The 23,349-nt window shown below is 36.9% G+C and overlaps 1 protein-coding gene across 1 annotated transcript; it reads left to right on the top strand.

Annotated features, from left to right (window-relative positions):
- Positions 1-3,257: 3,257 nt before the first annotated feature.
- On the top strand, positions 3,258-23,142 carry LOC5578315 (homogentisate 1,2-dioxygenase). The gene is made up of 4 exons (XM_001663781.2): positions 3,258-3,431; positions 15,347-15,794; positions 15,912-16,445; positions 22,238-23,142. The coding sequence occupies exons 1-4, from the start codon at positions 3,417-3,419 to the stop codon at positions 22,540-22,542; spliced, it is 1,302 nt and encodes a 433-aa protein (XP_001663831.2). The 5' UTR covers positions 3,258-3,416; the 3' UTR covers positions 22,543-23,142.
- Positions 23,143-23,349: the final 207 nt, after the last annotated feature.

Raw genomic sequence — 23,349 nt, 5'->3', positions numbered from 1 at the left:
CGATTTGCTATGATTTTCTTGCAAACTTCGTGTGTGTTACACATTAAATTCCTTTGTTTTGCTTCATGGATTGATTCATCAACCGACAACAGGGATTCCATATTTTTTCCACATAAGTTCCCGAAGCTTTCTCTTCAGATTCGTATGTGTCAACCTATGGACGCATAGATCATCACTCCAACACGGATTCAGTGTGTTTTGCTTATGGTTATCTTGTGTCATAATCATCATGTTCAAGTTGGTCGATTCATTGATATGCGCAATGAGATTGTTATGATGAAATCCATGAGCTATGCTATCGATTTCCATGTTCAAAGCTTCTAAATTGTTTGTGATCAACCCATGGGATGCATAGTGAACTGAATTGCGGTCGGACCTCGTGTCGAACGACAGTCATCATCATGCTTCCAAAGAGAAGAAGCAAATTATGAAGCTGAAAGTGTTAGATGAAAATTTGTGAATTCGATTTTTCTTTTATTAGTGAAGTTGACCGATATACGAGAATTCTACCTTTGTATAAGAAAACATTGATTATAATGTATAGTTTAGTAGAAAAATCGGATTCCACTAACAGATTTTCCTGGCTTTCAGTTCCGAAAAAAATGGAATATGCTTATCCCTGGCTTCCCAAATTATGGATTTGCGGCGCCCCGCTTGTTGCTGGCTCACGGGTTTGAAAAAAAAATCAAGAGAGCTTGCGACAAGCAGAGGAGCCTCGGATCCATATTTTGGGGAGCAAAAGTTCTTCTACCAAATTTCTTCTTTCAGTCCAATGACATTTATGTTCTATCACACATGACTATCTAAAGCTACTACATTTCGAATTCAATAAGCAAACCAGTTGGTTTTCATGATTTAATCTTTGGAAATTCATGTTTGTTTCACATGACAACCTAATGTTGATACACATGTTATTATACCGTGAAATCGATGATGAAATCCATATAGCTACCACACTCAAATTATGTGGTTTTCCTCATTGCGCAAATCTATAAGTAAAACACACGACCTTGACGTGTAGATTTTTCTCAGTGTAATTATGTTTACTGCACGGAGACGGAATTCAACTCAATTTTGGGTTGTTTCGACGCAATTCCGTAGTTAAGCCCAATAACTCAATTTTGGCTAAATTTCCAAGGTCCCCACTAGGTAGTTTGGCTTCAACTCCATTAGAAAAATATACTCAATTTTGGGTTGATTTAACGCAAAATTGGGTTCTTTCGACCCAAACATAAGAAAAGTTGCATTTACCCAAATCTGGCTTATTGGGCCAAAGTACCCCCATTGGGTAGATGCAGCTCTCTCTATTTTTGACAACATTCGTGTGGGAGAAAGAGAAAACCGAGAGATTTTGGGTTGAAACTATAATCGATATACTTAATTTTGGGTAAAGTAAACTCAAAAATTAGGTAAAAATATTTCTCCGTGTGGTTTACGGCGAATTTTCATATCTGTCAAATGAAATACTGTAAATCAGCAAAACTAAAAGCGTTGACAAGTAACCAGCAAATTATATTGCTGAATTTCAGTAAATCAATCCAAAGGTACTGAAAATCAGCAAAACTATGCATTGCTGAAATGGTTTCAGCAAACGGTATTGCTGAAACATGAATCGAAAATTTGGTGTGCAAGGCTCATGCCTAAGTCCCTTGCTTTATATTTTTTATGTTAAATATTTTGACAAGTGTTTGGAAGAACCATGTACGCTAAGACAATTAGCAAAAAATATTTGGTAAATGTGATAGTCATTATCAATACGTACTACCGTACATTTGCACAATGATGTCTGGCATAGATAATAAATGATTTGGTCTGAAAATTAATAATTTTGTGCACAATCCATGAAAACAATCAGAAACATGTATCAGTTGTCTTGAAAAATATCCTAAAAGATTGTTCAAGAACGGCATGATATATATCATTTGTATAGATTTTTTATCTCATTGCATGCACCAACAAAGGAGGATAAACAACCTAGGGAACAAATAAAAATCATCTCCAGTTAACAACAACAACGACGATATCAATTCGCAAATCATGCCGATTGCACCATCGCGAATGAATATTCAGAATATCTACAAACACAGATCCCCAGATGTACAACTTAAACCAACGCGGAGACCTGTCTTTTGTTTACCCCCTAAAATTTAAATTGCGGCGCGTGTCGTCTGATGATGACGACAAAGGTTGGCTTCTTTTCTCACCTGTTGTATCCAACCGTTCGTAGCAACATTTGCTGTTATCATCACGTAGTCCAACACCACTCACTCAATGGGCCCTCAAAATACCTTCCACAGAAAGCAGATCATCCCGATGCCAAATGAATGTTCTTACCGGTCTCGATCGGCCTCACAGTACTGGCTACGAAAAAGTACACAAATGCCGATTTTCAAACATAAGTTAAGTTTGGAAACGTGTACCTCTGCTTCTGATAAATCGATGGACTGAAATTTGAGCTGCATGTCAAAAATTCAAAAGTTTTACTTGTGAGAAACTTATGACATTCTATATAAGGGTTTTAAAGCAACTTCAAAAACATCATTCAAAAAATATGATAAAATTTTCATGTTGAAATTTTTCTGAAATATAAAATTTAATATTAAAAGAAAGCATATTCCTGCAAATACAGTATACATACTAAACTGTTTGTTTTTAAAATATTCCAAAACAAAAAAAAAACAAATTTTGACCAAAATGAGCAATTTTTAAAAATTTTTAATTCTTACATGTTTTTTTTTTCAAAGATCTAAGGTTAAGTTATTTCCAACATGTTTAGTCAAAATTTTAGATCAATAGATTTCTCGCATAACCTGTGATCTCGCCCTAGAAGCCATTGGTAACCGAGTGTGTAGCTCCTTGTTCCTAAGAAAATGAATGGACTAGGATGAAAACTATCACCACTGGGAGATATAGGAGTATCTTGTCTTCATCGTAGCATTGTTGAATAACGTGTAAATCCATTCGTTCGCTCGGTTACCAATGGCTTCTAGAGCGAGATCACAAGTGAGACGAGACTTGCCAGAATCAGAGACACAGAGCTTCAAACTTGACCGTTTTGTATGAAAATCAGATTTTTCTTGCCAGTGCTGTATATTTGCATATACCTGCTTACCGACTTGCCGGTCCTATCTACCTAGTATCCAAGCGACTCAAATAAAAACAACCACCAACCGGAATCCGGTTTGATTAGTTTTCACTCAGACAGGCAGGTATGGGTTTCGGCTGCCCCTGAATAACGTGATACGAGAATTCCAGACAAGTTCAAATCAGGACTGCAAACGCACGGTCAGCGCTGATCAGTGCCGAGTCCGGCAGTGGCGCGATCAGTCGATTCCTCATTTCGGTGATTGAGAATTAAGAAGTGCGTCTTGTGAGAGAACTTGTGTTTGAATAGTGTGAACTGGTGATAAGAAGAGATGCCCGAGTACAAGGTGGGTTACTGACGAACAAGTGAGCGAAGGCATGCCTTGATAGATGAATAAAATTGATTAAGTGTTATGAACAATATCATATAAATGAAAAGAAATTAAACAAAGGAATAATTTAGTCCAAATAAACGAAGAACTGTTAAAATTAAAAGAACGTGAACAAAACACAATTTAAACAGTCTTACGCTAAAAGTAGCTAAAACAAGAATGAGTTAGTAACAATTTGGGTTTGGTTACGATTTTGGATGACCAGAATTCTTGAATCCATTTCTAAACTAGGATAGCTAGTCTATACGAAAGTTTAAATATTAGCAAACGAATTTAACAAAACTGTGACAGTAAGTAATGAAAGCCGAAATTTTCATTCATTCAAAAGATGATAACTTGAAGACTTATAAATTCGAATTTAATACCCTTGCATTAGATACGAAACATGCGAATCCATCTAACCATATTAGCAGCATGCTATAACGATCGGAACGCCGAGCCCCCACAGACAGATATCACTCCTTGCTAACAACATTCTGTTTATCTAGGAGCAACAAATTTGTTCTATTCTTGCTGATTCTATATCAAATCGTTGCATAACATATCCGTGCTTGTGAAAGATAAAAAAGGACAAATACCATGACTCTTCAGAACAAATAAGACCGGTTTTCTCAACCGGATTAATATTTATCGTGTTTGCTAAGCTGAGCAGCATCCCATCACATATTTTTCGAATAAAAACTATGTGTTCAAAAAAGAGTGATTCAGTAGCAAGCTCTGTTCTATCTTAAAACTTTGCAAACCAATTGTAAGATTAACTGCTATTGGTGCCCATTCATGAGCGTAGCCAAAATTTCTTCCATGGGGGGTGAGCAAGCGACCACAAAAGTTCATACACGAATTTCACTCAAAACGATCATTATACACAACTTCTGAAGTGCACCCTTTTTGGATGAAATGTTAAACCACAGTTGTCTGTGGTAAAACTATGACGGACATCTACCATCGTTTTCTTCAACAGTGAGAAAGTGGATTCGTCAAGAAATTCATCTAGGGATTTTTAAACAAATTTTCCCAAGAATGCTTCAATCCGACCGTTTCTTAGGGAATTCCTTCTGAAATACTTCAGACATTCTTTTAAAAAATGCCTTCTAAGCATCTCTCAGGAATTTTTCTAATAACCCCTTGCAGAAACTTGTATGTGGAAGCAATATCTTGAGAAATTTGCTTTCAATACTGCAGATGATTTTTTATTCCTAATGAATGTATGATGGATTCAAAAGAATATTACAGACAAACAGACGTAACACCAACGAAATTTCCATCGCCCACTCATTTAAGGTGAAGATGAATCGAAGCCAAACTTCAAATTTTCAAGAGCACGGATCTGAAGAACCAAACATCCGTTTAAGCTGAAAACTCAATCGATTGGTCCCTAGCTGGTGGTGAGCAATCGATAAGGTGTTCAGCTCAAACAGATGTTTGGTTCTCCAGATCCGTGCTCCTGGAAATTTGAACTTTGGCTTCGATTCATATTCACCTTAACGATCATTTCAAATTTTTTTTTGTTACAAATTTCATAATGGTCGTATCGTTTTTCTTCGCATTTGACGTTTCACACTACCGCCATCTGCTCACCAGATGATGATAGTGTAAACTGGACGATGGATTTTGAAGAAATTTGTTCTAAGCGTTACGTCTGTTCGTCTGTGAGAATACTGAGCTAAATCATTAGACTTTTTCCTTGTAAGATCCTGGACAAATCAGTGCGATACGTTTCAGATGTAATTCCCGTATGAAATGGAATTATGCAATTGAGTATCTATTACTTTCCAAATTTGAAAATTCGTATGAACAAAGATGTACTCAGCTACTGAACTACAGATATAATTTCAAAAATTTCAGGCATAAACGATAGTTTCGGACTCCTTCCTGCCTAAACATCATTTTATTTTTTTTATATAATACACAACACTATTACGATCATCCACCATGCATTTTAGTGAAGGAAAGTTAGGCTGAAATTTGGGCATTTTTTCCCAGGTAAAAAGCTAGCCATTGCCAAAGAACTTTCTTGGAGAATTGCTTCAAGGAGTTCCACATCGATGTCTAACAAATTCCTATCGAAATTCTTAAACATATTTTTCCAGATATTTCTCCGTGAACTCTTTTAGGATTTTTCTCTAGAAGCTCCTCATCTCCATGATTTTTTACAAATTGTTAGAGAATTTCTTTCAGTCTTGAGATTCTCCAAGAATAGCATTTGGAATTCGTAGAATTCAGGATTTTTCAGGAATCACATAGATTTTTTTCCAAACATGATTTCATTTTTTTTTTCAGGGTACTTTCAATAATTGTAAACGATGTTTCGTTACAGGTAATTTGTTTTAGTTATTTTTTAGGATTCCGATATGAATTACGTAGATTTTCTCCCCGAGGGATTTATCTAAATATTCTTAACTGAATACATTAACCCCTCTACCGGCAGCTTCATTTTTTACCGCTAAAAAAATATTCAAATCGCGATAACTTTTTTGTTTCTCGATATTTTTGCACCATTTTTTCACAACATCTCAAAAAACTCTTTTAGTTTAAGAATCCGTGTCGATATTAATCATTGGTGATCTAGTTTTGAAGATATTCCGATATTCCTTGGGGGACCGACATTCTCCATACAAAATGTCTTTGGCGGCATTTTTGTTTTTGGTCAATTTATCAAAAAAATAAAATGTGTACTATACAATGCCAGGTAATAAGGAGCTACTCTGAAAAAAATCATACAAATCGGTTCAGTGTTCTTGGAGGAATCTAAAAATTATGATATGAGGTTTTTTAGAGTTTTCAAGATCTTCATTTTTCCAGCGTGGTTCTTCTTCTTCTTCTTTCTGGCATTACGTCCCCACTGGGACAGAGCCTGCTTCTCAGCTTAGTGTTCTTATGAGCACTTCCACAGTTATTAACTGAGAGCTTACTGTGCCAATGACCATTTTGCATGCGTATATCGTGTGGCAGGTACGAAGATACTCTATGCCCTGGGAAGTCGAGAAAATTTCCAACCCGAAAAGATCCTCGACCGGTGGGAATCGAACCCACGACCCTCAGCTTGGTCTTGCTGAATAGCTGCGCGTTTACCGCTACGGCTATCTGGGCCCTTTCCAGCGTGGTACCAGAAACATAAATGCTCATTGCTCAAAGACGGCTGCACCAAATTGCTTCATTTTTTCATAACATACTCGCATTAATATATAATTCCGTGGAGTGAATATCCGAATACGATAAACATTTTGTAGCCTGAGAAATTTACGTGGGTTATGGCTACGCGTCGGTCCCCCAAAGAATTTTGGAATATCTCCGGATCCAGACGATCAATTACCAATATCGACACATATTTTTAAACTAGAAGAGTTTTTTGAGGGCTTGCAAAAAAATGGTGCAAAAATATCAAGAAACAAAAAAGTTATCGCGATTTGATTTTTTTTTAGCGATGAAAAATGGATTGAATAATGCGCTAATAATAAGTTTTCTGATGTTCCTCTTGAATTTGTCGTGGCTTCAGAAATGGTCCGAGGTACTCCTCTAACAACTTTTGTATGAGTATCTCCAAGTAATCTCACCAAACGCCAATAGATTATCGAGCAGATTCTTTCATAGAACATTCCTGAAATTTCTGCTTTTCAATGATGTTTTGGATTCCCTGATAAAAATCAAGGATTTTCGAGAGGTATCCTCAGAATTTCTGGAGAATTTCCTGAGTATTGGAAAAAAAAACTCGGCATATCTTTAAGAAAGCTCCTGAAAAAATCAGGAAATATCCTGTCCATACCCTTATATCTGAAACATAGGCATTTTGAACCAAATTTTTCAATTTTTTTTTCATGCTTCAACCAAAAAAATGTACCATCATCAGTAGCAAAATCAAGAGAACCAAACAGCGTTCAGAGCTGAAAAAATTATCGATTGAGCGCCACCAGCGAGTAACTAAAATCTTTTTTTATATATAAATGATTGTTTGATTCACCAGATTTGTGCTCTTGAAATTTTGAGATACGGCTTTTATTTATCTTCACTTAAATACTAGAATCCTTATTGGTTTTTCTCTATAAATAGGTTCACCAGTTTCACTTGGATAGCTAACTTGTAAAGATTGACATGATTGGATGGAGTTAATTTTTTTTTTAGATTTTGTGCAAAATGCGCGAAACTATCATTGCCTAGTCTAATTGGTCTAGGAAACTTTAGAACAAAATATGTTTAAAACAATCCACGCCAATTTCGAAGTAGTTGTTCGTAGAGAACTGCTAAAAAGCAAACAATTTTGAGTATAATACCTTGGACAGATACATATACCACGGTACAAGTCGTCAAGAAAATTATTCCAAGGCTATCCTGAATGAAGACAATTATCAGCATGGAACTCATTTCAAGATAATTTTACCATGGTACGTATACCACAAATGTGTCATAAGTACACAGCCAATTCAGATTACCGACCCCAGTAAAATTTTACTGGGTTTTGGAACTACGGTTTTTTTCGGTAATTTTTACGATTACCGAAAAAACCAGTAAACCAAAATATGTTTTGATTGATGGGAATTACTGACTTAGTCAGTAAAATTTCAGAGCGTTTTTACTGGCTTTCCAGTTTCCCATGTTTCATGCTTTGCTTCTCCGAATACTGTTTTTTCATAAATCAATACAAATTAAAACCCAATCGACATGGGCATGGATATCGACATGCATTTTTCGTGAGAATAAACATCTACGGTTTGCTCATATCTCAGTAGAAGTAATCGAAAAATGTGTGACAAAATCATTATTTGGTTGGTTTGCATACAAGAGGCAAACTCGATGATGCAGATGAATTTACCTCTTGTATGGAAACCAACCGAATTTACCAAAGTAAGCATTTAAATCGTGCTGAACCTTTTTGGTTGCTTAAAATGGTTGAGTTTCTCACTTAATTTCGACTACTTACCACGAGAAAGCGCAAAATAGGTGCAGGAAAAGTTTGGTTGCAGTAGCCGTGTCTCCCGGCGCCGGACGATTCTACAGCAGGAGATTCTCATTTGACACTTTCCCGCATGCGCATCAGTTTGTTTTGATTTGATTTTGACGACAAGTCAGTAAAAAACATCAACTACTGAATAGTCGGTAATTGTTTTTACTGATTTTTTCGGCCTGTTCGGTAATGTTGCAAAATTGGGTCTGACAGCTACCGTAGTTCAGTAAAAAGTAAAAATTATTACTGAACGTCAGAAGTTTTCAATCAAAGAGCTGAAAGTTCGGTATTTTTTATGATTTACAATTCGTACCCAGTATAACAAATTACCGAACAAGCAAATCGTGATTGAGTGTGTATGTATAAATATATGCAATAAAGTACAGTTTACTCTAATAAGCATAATAGCATCTTCTCAATGGTGAACTGCTATTTTAAGAAATTAATTGCACATTTTTTCGATATTTCATATTGATAGTGAACATCATGATTATTACCTTATTGCTGGCTTTTAAGGCCGCACGGGACGTCATCATAATCACCCTATCCATTTCAAGAAGCAAATCCCAAGAACCACTCCATATTTCGATGCGAAAATGTATCATTATGATTCTGTATATGTAGTGCACAACCCGATAAATTTTCAGCTTCATCGGTTTACTAAAACTCGAGATTTGCTTCCACAAAGTTTTGATGATTATTGTTAGAGTGAGACGAAAGATAGGGAAAATAACACGGTCTCCCGTGTCCCCTTAATGTTGTAGTATTGATATTTTTTCCCTGACCTCAAGTGAAATTCCCTGATTTTCCCTGACTTTCCATGTCAAAAATAGAATTCCCTGACATTCCCTGACTTTCCAGGTTTTTCCAGGTAGTCGACACCCTGTTATATCATTTAAAATACTCCTGGGTTATTTTTTTTTTCGAAGAACCTCTTGAAAGTCTATGGATTCTCTGTAACGGGGCCCACCTGGTGTTAAAACACATACCTCTCACGCCGATGACCTGTGGTCGAATCCCATCCCAGAGATAGGAAGAAAAGAGTACATAAAGCCGTTAGTCCTGAGATGAACTAGACCGGTGATTCCCTAAGTGGGCGAATTCGCCCCCATGGGGGCGATTTTTAATCCCAAGGGGGCGAAAATTTGTAAAACTGAATTTGGGGGGCGAAAAAGCCAGAAAGGGGGCGAAAGCGCTACTATGAAAGGCATTGAAAACAAAAACTCGAAATATTTGTCGAAAACACTCCTTTTCAATGGAAGACGATTCAATGGAAAATTATTGATCCCACAACTCTATTTATAACTCTAAGCATGTTCATTTCCAAAAAATGTTCGGCAAAACTTGACGGTTTTCAAGAACAAAATGTTGATAAAATGCGTTCAGTTTTTTTCTGGATCTTATCTGAATTTTTAAACAAGAATCATCAACTGAAAGTTTCCCAAAAGATAACGTAGATCTAAATAATTTGTTTCAAAGTGAATATTTTTTACCAAAGTGAAAACAGCAGATATGCGAAACAATATTTCAAATTAAAAGAAATGATTTAATGACTTTCATATAGGGAAATTTTAAAATTAGACAACTACTGTTTTTATTGATTGTACCCGGTGTTTCACGCGCAATTTCGTCATAAATTCTCATTCTGAAATTTCCAAAAAAATATCACCTTATTATATTATGTTGCAGTGAAATACAAGTGGTCAAATTTTCTGATTTTTTTATATATTTCTTTCATGTTTCGGAATGCATAAAGAGGCGTTTTAGGATCGTTCAACTTTTATTTCTGAAACTTATTTGACCAATTTGAAAAATTACCAGTCTTGTTGAATGAAATATTAAATAATTTATATAAGATTTGAAAAGTAGCAAGTGGACCAAAACTATATCGATGATTGCAGTTTAGTAAAAACTAATTCGGAAGCTATAAAAAAACGCAAGATAATTGAACATTTGCAATTATAAATTACTAACCAGTTGATCATTTCAGTAATTATCCATTTTCGTAATTTAAATAGATAAGTCGGAAAGTTTTATTGTTGATAGAAATTAAACAATGAATATCAAATTTATTACATGATACTTTTATATGGATATTCAGATTTTTTGACGTACCTAGACCAGACCACGTATTTTTTAGTGATTTCAGGAAAACGTGTTCTAAGCCTTCATAACAACAAGATACTTATTATTTTGTGATGTATTTGACCTTACTTATTTGATCAAACATCTGTATCAAACTACCATAAAATAAATCAGAATTGACGGAGTTTTTGACTTATTATTACAAGACCAAAATATTCCTTATTCCAGTTTGTATGAATAATCGAAAATGGTCAACAGGCGTTTCTGGTCGTTTTGAATACAGGTGACCATTTTAAGTCCAGTTTAAGAAGCCCGTTTCGTTTCAAAAGACCAATTTTTATCATAATCAAACAGCCATTATGCGAAACATCAAATAACACCTTTTCAGGAAATGAAAACTGTTAGAGGTAGAGTTGGGAATATTTTGGATTTATTCAGTCGTTGTGCTGAAACTCAAGTTTATTAACAAAGTTCCTATGATTTATTTTTGATTCCATTGTGAATCCTGGAAGGAAGTATTAAAATCCTAGAAAGTTTCTGATGAATGCTATCAAGAATCTCTCACAATCCCCACAGAACTCTCGTCAGTATCCTCTCAGTATTCCTAGCAGGACTCTCATGGTTCTAATCAGAATTTATCAAAATCATCGCAGGATTCTCATCAGATTCCTCGCAAGATTCTTTTCATAATTCTCTCAGGATTCTCATCAGAATTTTCTCTGAACTCTCTTCAGGATAGTCAGAATCAGGATCCTCGTAAAAATCAAAATTTTCCAGGATTCTCATCAGAATCCTTTAAAAGTTCTAATAAAACTGCTCTCACGATTCTCATCAGAATCCTTTCAGGATTTCATTAACATCGATGCCAAATTATAACCAGAATCGTTCCAGGATTCTCATCAGAATTCTGCCGGGCTACTCATCATAATCGTTCCAGCGCTTTTATCGTAATATCTATAGGATACTTATCGAAATCTTTCCAAATTTTTCTCCAGAATACTTCCTGGATTCTTATAAAAAATCTTTTTGGATTTGTATCAGAATTCAAATTTGCGTTTTTATGCCACTAGATAATTCTTTCTTGAACATATTTCTATTCCGTAACTAAATATCGGAGTTACCCAATAAATGGTCTCTAAACAAATTAAACAAAACTTTTAGAATGTTCCAACTTTATAAGTTCCATTTTGATGAAACAGTGTTATTTGATGTTTCCGAATAATGGGTGTTTTCTTATGATAAAAATTGGTCTTGTTGAACCAAAAACGGGGTTCCCAAACTGGACTTAAAATGGTCATTTAAATTAAAAATGACCAGAGAGGCTTTCGATGATCGTCTTTAGTTGAATAAATATGATTTTTTTTGACACAGTATGGAAATCAATATTTCATTTGGATTGGTGCTCCGGAATCGCATACTAAGGCTTTCGATGTCCTGTATCTAAGCAATGTCAAGTGGCCTAGTGATTATTGAGGCTCAAAAATGTTCCACATGAGCTTGTAAGACTTCACATGCTTCCACATAAACATTAGAAATGTATTGAAATTTTATCAAGAATCACTGTATGTACAATAATAGGTATGTATCCAGATAGACCACCGATATTCGAATCTTTGTGTATGCATTTGCAAGTGCAACTAATCCCCTACACAATACTGTTAAAACATTGAGAATTGATCAATTGAGACAAAAGATATGAGCGAAAGAGTGCAAAAAAGTGGTCCACGCCTTTTAAGGGTTAACCTTACATTTGATATTTTAAAGCATTGATCGAAAATTTTATCAGTAATTCTCTTCTTATGAAATATCTTTGTTTAGCACATTAGATTCTTCTATTAATACGTTTTTTATCCAGCAATTTCTTAAGAAATTCCACCAGTTTTTTCCTGAAATTCCTGGCCAACCACAGCACAGTAGCGACATAGTTACCTATTCCTAGTTGGGGCAGTTTAGCCAAAGGGATGGAATGCGCATTTTGAAAACTGCAAAAATTCTTGAAATTTCATCTGAAATAAAATGCAACCCCCGCAATCTGACAAGGGAATGATATAATAGACATGCTATAAGTCAGTGTTCTGAACTCAAAGAAAATTAAATAAATGAATTTCTAAAAAACTGCCCATATTGCCCCGAATGACTCTTTCAAATTTCATCATTTTAGAATTATGATGTCCAATTTAGGAATAAAAATCATAATAACTTTCAAGTTTAGTGACAATTTTTTTTGAATTTTTAGATTGTATAAGATAATTTAACAACCATGGGTGGGCCTCGTGGCCATGCGATTAGTGTCGTTAAGAGTCAAACACAATGCAACGGCAAAACGGCAACACCGACTTGAATGACATTTCAATGTTTTGATCAATGTCGATTACATCAGATTCAACATGGATTTGACAAGTGGAGTGTAGAACAAGATGGGCTTGCCGTTTTGCCGTCGTACCGTGCTGCCGTTCACATTGTGTTTGGGGCTTTAGGCATTCAAGCGCATCGTGTCATGGGATCCTATAACATTTCCCCGAATACCATTACCCCGAAAACCATCACCCCGAAAGTCAATACCCCGAATGGTCAATTACCCCGAAAACCATTACCCCGAATAGTCCGTTACCCCGAATACCATTTCCCCGAATGGACCATAACCCCGAATTTTCTTGGCACGAAAAATTCAAAATGAAGATCCGACAAATGAATCCAATATACCTATTTCATAGAATTTTGATTTTCATTTGAATTCATGTACTTCATGTTATCAAAGATTTATTATTCTTTCAATCAACAGCTATTCTTCATGAGCCAAGTGAGAACCCAAATTTTACTCACAGGCGTGTACTTGATTTTGTGAGAATGATTGTGTTCACAGCAATAAATCATTTTTCGAACTGATGTTAATGCTGACATTAAAGACCTTTCCCGCCCTTTTTCAAAAGCGTTATATTATTTGGTAATGCCTAATTATATTTTTATATTGCTGGAGGCAATGCGAGTTCAACATATTCTAAAATGTCATTAGACTATGGTTTGAAAAATGTCAGATGAAAATGTTAACTAATATTAAACTGACCACTTTTTCAAAAGTACATCGCTAAAGAACAGCCTATGATAAAAGAAGAAAAAACACTGTTGAAAGCGTCAATAATTATGATGCCAACAATCACTTTGCTAGTGCAACTTCCGAAAGAATAGCCGAAAAGAGGGACAAATCTCTTGTTAGAAATTGTAATACTGACAAGATGTAATACGGACAAGTAATGCAGGGGCTTATTTTCATTTATTTTTTGAAGTCACTGCCAACTTTGAATTTCGCTCAAGACAATTTTGTCAGTCGTTTTTTTTTACCGCTTTCGCTCAAACTTCAACTCAAACGGTACAACTCGAAACAACAGCCTATAACTCAATGAAGAGAAAATCATTGATTAAAATATTTACACTGCCATTATACAACCTCGAAAGAACAGCCGATGATTGAAAGAATAAAAAATCACTATAGGGTCGATGTACCAATAGTCGCATAGCTAAGAACAAAAAATCGTAGAAAATCGAAAAATAACGCTAGCGTCATTGTTTTTACATCATCTAAAAGCTTTTTATCTTGGTTTTGTGGGAAAAATATGAAAACTACAAAAACTCAAATGTTTGTATTTATTATCGCGTGTGCCACTATAAGAATACATGTGCCTATAGTAGCACTATTTCTAATTCCTGTTCCTATAGTAGCACTAGCATCACGGCATTGGCAAAATACTTATCAAAATCGTATTTTTACAAAACTTTTATATTTTTCCTACACAGTGTGGATCAAAAGCTTCCGTTTGATGTAAAAAAGTTCTTATTTCATCAATTATTTTGTATAATAAAAAATAGTTTCTCTCGGTAGTGCTACTATAGGAACAATAGGTTAACTATAGGCGCAAGGGAGCTCAAATTTTAAGCAAAACTAATTATTTCGATCATTTTTTGAAAAAAATCAAGCTGTGTATAAATGGTACTTAGATTAATAGCTCTTGACCTTCATGTCAAAAAATATTTTGAAAAGATTTATACCAAAACGGCCATAAAAAGCCACTAGTGCGACTATAGGGGACTGTCCACTAAGGGAACACCGACCCTAGGAATACTACTATTAAGTCGAAAACTTTCAGGCTCAAATTCGCGAGCTTCCTTGAAGAATTTCTTGAAGGCATCACTGATTTTCGGGGAAGTGTCGTGTTCGGGGAACTGGTTTTCGGGGTAATGGTTTTCGGGGTAATGGTTTTCGGGGTAATGTGTCATTCGGGGTAACGTTGCATTCGGGGTAATGGTTTTCGGGTTACTGGTTTTCGGGGAGATGGTTTTCGGGGTAATGGTATTCGGGGAAGTGTTATAGGACCGTGTCATGGGGTTTGATTCCCGCTTTAGCCATTAAGGCGAAGTAGGCCGTCATTGAAATTTGTACGCGTCGTTGATGATTGTTGCTAATTCATCAAATTCAAATTTCAAAGACGCCTACTTCGCCCTAAAACTTTTCGTCATGTTGTGAATGTTTCTCGGCTGTGCCACTGGAGCATGCATGCTTGTCCGTTGCCTAGTGTTAAGTTACAGTCTGTGCAGCTCAAAGGCTGAAGATGGTGAAGAGTCTTTTTTTCACCGCATCGGTAAAAAAAATCGATTCAAAAAATGACATATTTTGAAAAATTACTCTCGCATCTAGTGTATTAATCTAAAAATGGTTGAAAATCATGCAAAAATCCGAAGATTACATAATATTTTCAGCACTTTTATCGACTTACCACTTTTCCTATATGAAACGTAAAACTGAAAAACAAAACGTTGTAGTCACCTTAACCTTATATTTTGTGTCCCACAGTATCTTTCCGGTTTCGGATCACACTTCTCCTCGGAGGACTCCCGATGTCCGAACGCTCTTCCAGAAGGTCAAAATTCTCCGCAGAAGTGCGCCTACGGTCTGTACGCTGAACAACTGTCCGGCAGTGCCTTCACGGCTCCTCGGACCGAAAACGTCCGCAGCTGGCTCTATCGGGTGCGCCCTTCGGTGATCCACCAGCCGTTCGAGCGATACGACGCCGCTCCGTTTCTGCGCGCCAAATGGGACGAACAGCACCCAAACCCCAACCAGATGCGCTGGAACCCGTTCGATGTGCCCTCTGGGAAGGTGGACTTTGTGGCCGGTCTGCACACGGTCTGCGGCGCCGGAGATACCCGGAGCCGACACGGATTGGCCGTGCACGTGTACTTGTGCAACAGCTCGATGGAGAACCAGGCGATGTACAACAGCGATGGGGACTTTCTGATTGGTTAGTAATATCTGTTAGTGCATGCAGTACTGTACTGCATAATAGCAGCGCAGAGCATGTCAAAATTAAACATTTTGTATGGAAATCGACATTTTTAGTTAAAGTCTATTTTTTTAGTTCCCCAACAGGGTTCGCTGGATATAACTACCGAGTTCGGCAAGATGTACGTTCAACCGAACGAGATCTGTGTGATACCGCAGGGCATTCGGTTCAGCGTTGCCGTTGAAGGTCCTACCCGAGGTTACATTCTGGAGGTTTACGATGGACATTTCAAGTTGCCGGATCTGGGGCCAATCGGAGCAAACGGACTTGCAAATCCACGGGATTTCCTTACCCCGACGGCGTGGTTCGAGGATCGTAGCGTCGATGGGTACAATGTGGTTTCCAAGTACCAGGGAGCTTTGTTTGTTGCAACGCAAAATCATTCGCCGTTCGATGTAGTGGCGTGGCACGGAAACTATGTTCCGTACAAGTATGATTTGGCCAAGTTTATGGTGATTAACTCGGTCAGCTTCGATCATTGCGATCCGAGTATTTTTACTGTGCTGACGTGTCCGAGCAACCGATATGGGACGGCCATTGCTGACTTTGTCATCTTCCCACCGAGATGGTCGGTTCAGGAGCACACTTTCAGACCTCCGTACTATCATCGTAAGTAGAAAAATCAAAGAATTTTAACTTTCTGTCTGTATCGAAATGTTATCTGTATTTTGGGGTCATATATTTAAATTAAATCTCTCTTTCCCATGGTAGCTCTAGGGCTCCATTGATTTTCGACAATCGCGAGCCAAATTGATTCAGATTCAGCTATGCCATAGTTATCAGAATAAGAATCTATATACATTAGATTAGTGGTTCCGAACCTTTTGAAGCTGCGACCCCATATTAAGTTTTTCAACAACTACTATTTGCAAGACTAAACTAAAAAATTTGATAACCTAGAGGGGAACGAGGTTCCGGATGACCTGCTGGCCAGATTGTTGGCAACGAGCCCTGTATCTATTGATCTAGTCAACAAAGCGCTTATCGAGTGCTTTTAGCTTGGCCAGACCTCAGTTGTTCTCACTCTCGGAGGACTGTTGAGGATCATCCGAAGGAATTTGTTCTGAGTCCTTTGGAGCCTCAGATGGTGGGTTTTGGCGCAGTTCTCTAGATTGGAACGCCATATTCAATGACCGGAAGAATAACCTGTTTGTAAACAGCAAGCTTGTTCTTCAAAGACAAGACTGCAAGATTTTCGATTGATTAGTGGGTATAGTGATTTGGTGATCATTTTGTAAACCTGCTGTCTGAAGAGAAGCTTGCTGTCTAACGTTAAACCAAGGTAGTAGTTGCGCCGGATGACCAGATGCTGGATGTGGTCCGAGCTGAGGTCCTGATGAACGACCGGTTAGGAGGTGTTGCCGTCCATGTTGGTCAGGAAGACATCGATGGTTGAGTGGGCCCGGACCGGCTCAGGCGGGTGGGTGAATTCGGGCTCAGGATGGTGTCGTGGCCCTACTCCAGGTCCTGTTGTAGGATGAGGCCATTTCTGTTTCAACGGGTGTTTCCCCATGTCTCGTGCCTTGCGTTCAGGTCGCCAGCCAGGATGAACTGCCCCTGCCGCCGTGTCAGCTTGGTGAGGTCTTGCTTCAGGGCCGCCGATGTTCCGTCGTTGGTGGTAGCTTGCTTTGGGCAGTACGCCGCGATGATTTTGATTGGGCCGATGGAGGTTTCCACCAGAACACCAACGGCCTCGATGACTTGCAGCTGGAAGCTCGACAGCAGGGTGCAGTTTATGTTGCTCCGCAGAGCAATCGCAACGCCTCCTCCTTCATTGCCGCATCGGTCAAGTCTTATAAGGGGTCGCCCATAAATGACGTAGCTTTTTAGGGGGGAGGGGGGGGGGGGGCTTCGCGAATTTGTGATGATGTGTGACGAGGGGGAGGGAGGGGTCCTAGCTAGTGGACGTAGCATTTTGAATCATGTCGGTGAAAAGAGGTGCTGAAAAAAATGGCATACAATTATTTTTATTGAACTTTTTTTTGTTGACTTATAGACTTGGGTTTAAAAATGATGATTGAGCTTCAAAAGATTCATATGACAAGATTAAAAAAAATCTATGAAATTTTAGATTTTCTTGGTAAATACAATCAAACAGATTCTATTAAGCTCCAAATAATTATGTGAATATTATATTATATTCATGTCTAATTTAATGATTTTTTAAATAAACAAAATAAAAGTTCAATAAATTAATTAAACATCAATGCTTTAACGACTTGGAGAAAATTGTTTTCACATTTGTTAACAAGACATAAAGTCAACTGTTTTAGTTTTTTTCCATGTTTTCTGTTGGGGCTTTATTTCTTTAAGAGAATGAAATACGCTCTTTTTGGCAAATAATACATTTAAACAAGATATAACAAGACTATTCCGTGAATTATGCATTCATTTGCACGGTGGTAGGTCATTTGGCATAAAGTCGTTTGGCATAAAGCCGTTTGGCATAGAGTCGTTTGGCATAATGGTCATTTGGCATAAAGTCGTTTGGCATAATGGTTGTTTGGCATAATGGTCGTTTGGCATAATAGCCGTTTGGCATAATGAGTCTGAAACCAAGAATTTCTCAATTTTCGTTTTTACGTTTCTATTGAATCTTTCTGATGACACAAGGCTTGTTTTGGAGTCAATTGATACAAAATGGCACTCTATTCAACAATCATTCGCTCTTGAATAAATTTAAGCATACAGTCATCTCTCCCTTACTCAATATTGAAGGGACCATCGAGTTAGGGAGGTATCGAGTTACAGAACACAAAAACAGTGCATTTGCGTTCCAAGGGACCATCGAGTTAGCCATGAAAACCAACTTTTACTATGGTTCTCTAACTCGATATCGAGATACGGAATATCGAGTAAGGGAGAGTTAACTGTATTAGGAAAGTTATTGCCAATAGTTTTTTATTATTTATCCAGAAATTACCCTTCTTTCATATATTAATTCTTCTTTTGAGTTTCGATATTGGAACAAATTTTTGCACTGAAGATTTTTATATATTTAGCACAAATTTACCCTTCTATGAATTGTTCTATTTTTTTTTCTAAATATGATGTAACCATTATTATAGGTATAAAAACTGTTGATTTTAAATTTCAATAAATTTCTACTTCATTTATGCATAGGCTGTTCTTTGGAGCTATATTTTTTAAGTATTTTTGTATACAACTGACAAAAGGGCGGCAATCGATAACATTGATCTGCTCAAATTACCAGCGGAAAGAGAAATCGATTACTGCAGTTACTTTGATGGGTTGTGCTACTTTTCCCCGAATGTCGTTTCCCCGAATGCCATTTCCCGAATATCCCATTTCCTCGACTAGCCCACTCCCCCGGAAAATTTTTAGCACCCATAATTGTCGTAACTATATACATTTCAGGGGGGTGAACGAACTGACCATCTAATATGCACCCTTCTTTATTTAATTGGCGGTTCTTTCGAGTTTTACCGTCTTCAGCATTTTTAAAAACATGTGTATAGCCGAGAATGGCAGAATACTTCCTTTTTTTGACTGTTTATCGTTCTTTCTCGCCACCACTTTTCGGGGGAACCAGTCATTGCCGCAATAATTTTTGGCGTCAATTCTTGTATTGGTTTAATTGTAAATTTTGCCTTCTTTTAAAAATATGCTGTTCTTTATGTTTATACTGTTATAAATTTTATTATTAAGTAAAGCTAATTGTGAACCATTTTTATTATCAATTCTTGCCAGATGTGTTGTTAGAAATATAATTATTTCAGAACCTTTCAATATTCAATATATACTTTTTTGGGGCAAACGCGTGATCTCCTTACGAGATATGCTGGAAAATATATTATTTCAATTACAAACTTTCCCTTTTCTCGATAATAGACGGTGTTTTTGATGTACACTTCCAAAATCAGAATTTATATTGAACCGTTGAAAAGTTTTGCCAGAAATATTTTCTTTTAAAGATGTGTTGTTCATTTGAGCTGTACTGTGAAAAATTTTTTTTTGCGTAGAGTCTGATACATTTTAAACGAAAAATAATCTGCTCTCGTATAAAGGCTATTTGTGCATTAAGTCGCATTAATAGATCTTTTGATATTTTACTAAAAATAATCATTCTTTTATCAAGTAATTTTCAGCGAGTGATACGTTCAAACTGGGACAGAGCTTGATATGCAGCGAAATATTCTATGAGCGTTCCCTTGATGAATAACAGCGAACTTTCCTTGCCAATTTACTGTTTTCAAATATGTATATTGCAACAAGCTCAAAGGTACTCTATGTTCTGAAATGTAGAGACCCGTCACGAGTTTTATTTAGTAATGCTCTATAATGTCACAAAAATTTTTGAAATTCTTAGCTCGGATTATCTCTAAACGAACACCACGCTTGTTTAGAACCTACCAAAATTTTTTGCTATGGGCTCGGTGGTGTTGATCTCGGTAAAAGCTTAAAAAATGCCGATATTTATTTCAAGTCAATCATTATGCCAAACGGCCATTATGCCAAATGACCATTATGCCAAACGGCCATTATGTCAAACGACCATTATGCCAAACGACTTTATGCCAAACGGCTTTATGCCAAACGACCTTATGCCAAACGACTTTATGCCAAACGGGGTACAATCCATTTGCACCCAATCAATTCATCTATTTGTTTTGATATATCAATGCCCTTGATGAAATAGCCTTAAAATTAATGAAGACAACAGATTCGAGTGTTATAGAAATTGCCCTGTCATTCAATTTTCTTAATAACTCGTTAATAAGATGGATGTTCCATTAGAGGTTGTGTAAGTTTTTTTCAGTTTGAGGAACGACAATCAAGTGCAGCTGAAGCATCAATAGAGATGAATAATTTGTATAATAATCGCAAAAATTTTTCATATCTGGCCACTGATTGCTGGATTTTAATTTGGATAACAAAGATTCATTTCAAATTAATATATTTTGTTGATCATTTTCATTGAAATCTATTTCCTAACAACGAATAATTAAAAAAAAAAACAATACTTCAATATAACGAAATTTCTGTTCAATACATTATAATATATATTGTACTCTAACTCGTCACTGTTAGCTTAATCAATCCAATCAAACAATTTTATTTTTATGTTTTCACTTTTTTTTATTGTAAACTTGTTTTTATTTATGGTAACAACAGCAAAAACAATACAATTTAGCCTATATGGAACTGGAAACCAAAATTTTGTAACTTTAACAGGAAATATGTTTATTTAAAACTGTTTTCCAAATTACTTTTGAGCGCTACTGTATATCAAACTGTTATTCGTTAGATTATACTTACATTTCAGTCAGTAATTAATATAAAACTTTGTATTGAACTTTTGAATTCCGATTTTTTGCTTCAACCCAGTCGTTAAGAAAAACAAATAAAAAAAATATATAGAGGGGGGGGGGTGCTTGATATGCTACGTATTTTCCAAGGGGGAATATCAGCATTTGTGACGAAATGCTACGAGGGGGGAGGGGGGTGTAAAAAATCGGTGAAAAAATGCTACGTCATTTATGGACGGTCCCTAAGCCGGAAGTCTAGGATGAAAACGTTAACTTCCCCCTTGAGGTGCGTCTCCGTGATCACGGATTTATCGATGCCTTCCTGGGCTGGAAAGGCGGACAGTTCCCGGGTTTTGCTCCTTAGGGAGCAAGCGTTCCAATTGGCGCTCCTGGTGATGGCCTCACGGGCCATATTTTACAAGGAAAGCAAATTCCACCGAGTTGACGGCGTTGATCTGTCCCGACTTGGAACGGCAGGCGCGCAGCCGTTGGAACAAGTCGCTGGTGGACTCCAACATTTGCTCCGGTGTGTACAGTGAACCGTCATCGGAGGGAGGAAAACCGGGGGCACTGGGGCTGGTCTAAGGATATAATAAATATAAATATTAAATCGGTAATTAAGTTGATTTAATCAATGATCTTGAAGCTTTCTCTATCTTGTGCTAATGAAAACAGTAACTTTTGATTTGCGGCATGAAAAGTCACTTATAATGTGCTATCTACGATTCCATAAATTTGAAAAATTGTCTGGGCTTCCTTGGAAATAAAGATTTTGTCAACGTTTGTCCTACCCATGGTTTTGCGTTCACAGCTTTAAGATATTTGTCAAATTTCATTGCGCAAATCGAAGCACTTAAAAAAATACTACAGTAAATTGCCAATTATTGCACGGTTTATATGCTGTGGAAATGTACTTAGGAAACTATTTTTTTAAGATACAAACTTCATTACGGAAATAGAGTAACTCGCGCAAAGACACTAATGTATAAAAATAAATTTCCAAAACGGTTCATTAACGAAAAAGTTACAGCGCTTCAAAGAGCCTTGGGATCATATGGACCCCAAAATATAGACAAAATGTTGAACGACAGTGTAGTTTCTCAATTTCAAAATTTGATTCCTTTTTCCCAGGCAACTGCATGAGCGAATTCATGGGTCTGATTTTCGGTCGCTACGAAGCCAAGGAGGGCGGTTTCATGCCGGGTGGCGCTTCGCTGCATTCCATGATGACACCGCACGGCCCGGACAGGAAGTGCTTCGAAGGCGCCTCCAATGCGGAGCTCAAACCGGAACGGATTGCTGACGGGACGCAAGCCTTCATGTTCGAGTCGTCTCTGAGCATGGCCGTCACCAAGTGGGGCGAAGAAACATGCCAGAAGTTGGACGCCAAGTACTACGAGTGTTGGCAAGCGTTGGAGAAGAAGTTCAAGATTTGAACGACTTGGACGGGCTCTTGATCAGGGATTTCGGCCTACAGAGTAACATTCACGGTATTGATTTTTCAAGGACAAAAATCGAATTTAATTCTCTGTCTCACTTTCGTTCAGTTTTGTTTTGTTGAAGCAAATTTATAAAATTTATCTTTTTTGCGGTATCTCTTGATTCGCTGTTAATACTTAAAGAGTTTTATCACACTGTTTTTTTTTGTGTGTGAATGAGTGCTTGTCTGCATGGTAGTTTTTACTTCAAAATTACATTGTTCTACGTTAAGAGTACACTTCCGCGTGCGGTTCGTTTAGTGTTTAGTTTGTCGCGTCTCGTTACCATTTGAACTATAATCTCAAGAACGGTTTACTTTTTAATAATTATTATTAATTCATAGCATTTAGATATCCTAATCACTTTTGTCTTCTGTTTTGTTTATTTTTTTGTTAAGATCAATTCAATCAGCATTATGGTGTTTAATAATAATCACACATTCTTTAAAGTTCTGCAAATCCTTCGATAAGTTTGTTGTTTTACTAGTATTTGATTATATTACACTTAGAATTAGCATCTGTGAGAAAAATAAAGCCTTGGTTTCGTGCATTTCCGAATTTCGTAATTTACTCTCTTTAACATTAAGGTAATGTTCACACAGGTTCAACGCGTTTTTAGATTTAATGTGAAACTTTAAGGAACACAGAGCGCGTTATCGTGTTAAAAAATGTTTGAACAACATATAAGGCAGCAGCCCCTCATGAGTTTGTAATTAAGAAGTAATTGTTTCCACAAAACTGATAATTGAAGCAATTCAATTCGTT

This window comes from Aedes aegypti, chromosome 2 (genome assembly GCF_002204515.2).
Source record: "Aedes aegypti strain LVP_AGWG chromosome 2, AaegL5.0 Primary Assembly, whole genome shotgun sequence".
Classification (NCBI taxonomy): domain Eukaryota; kingdom Metazoa; phylum Arthropoda; class Insecta; order Diptera; family Culicidae; genus Aedes; species Aedes aegypti.
Note: the sequence above shows the minus strand (reverse complement) of the source record. Positions and strands in the feature narration are given on the sequence as shown.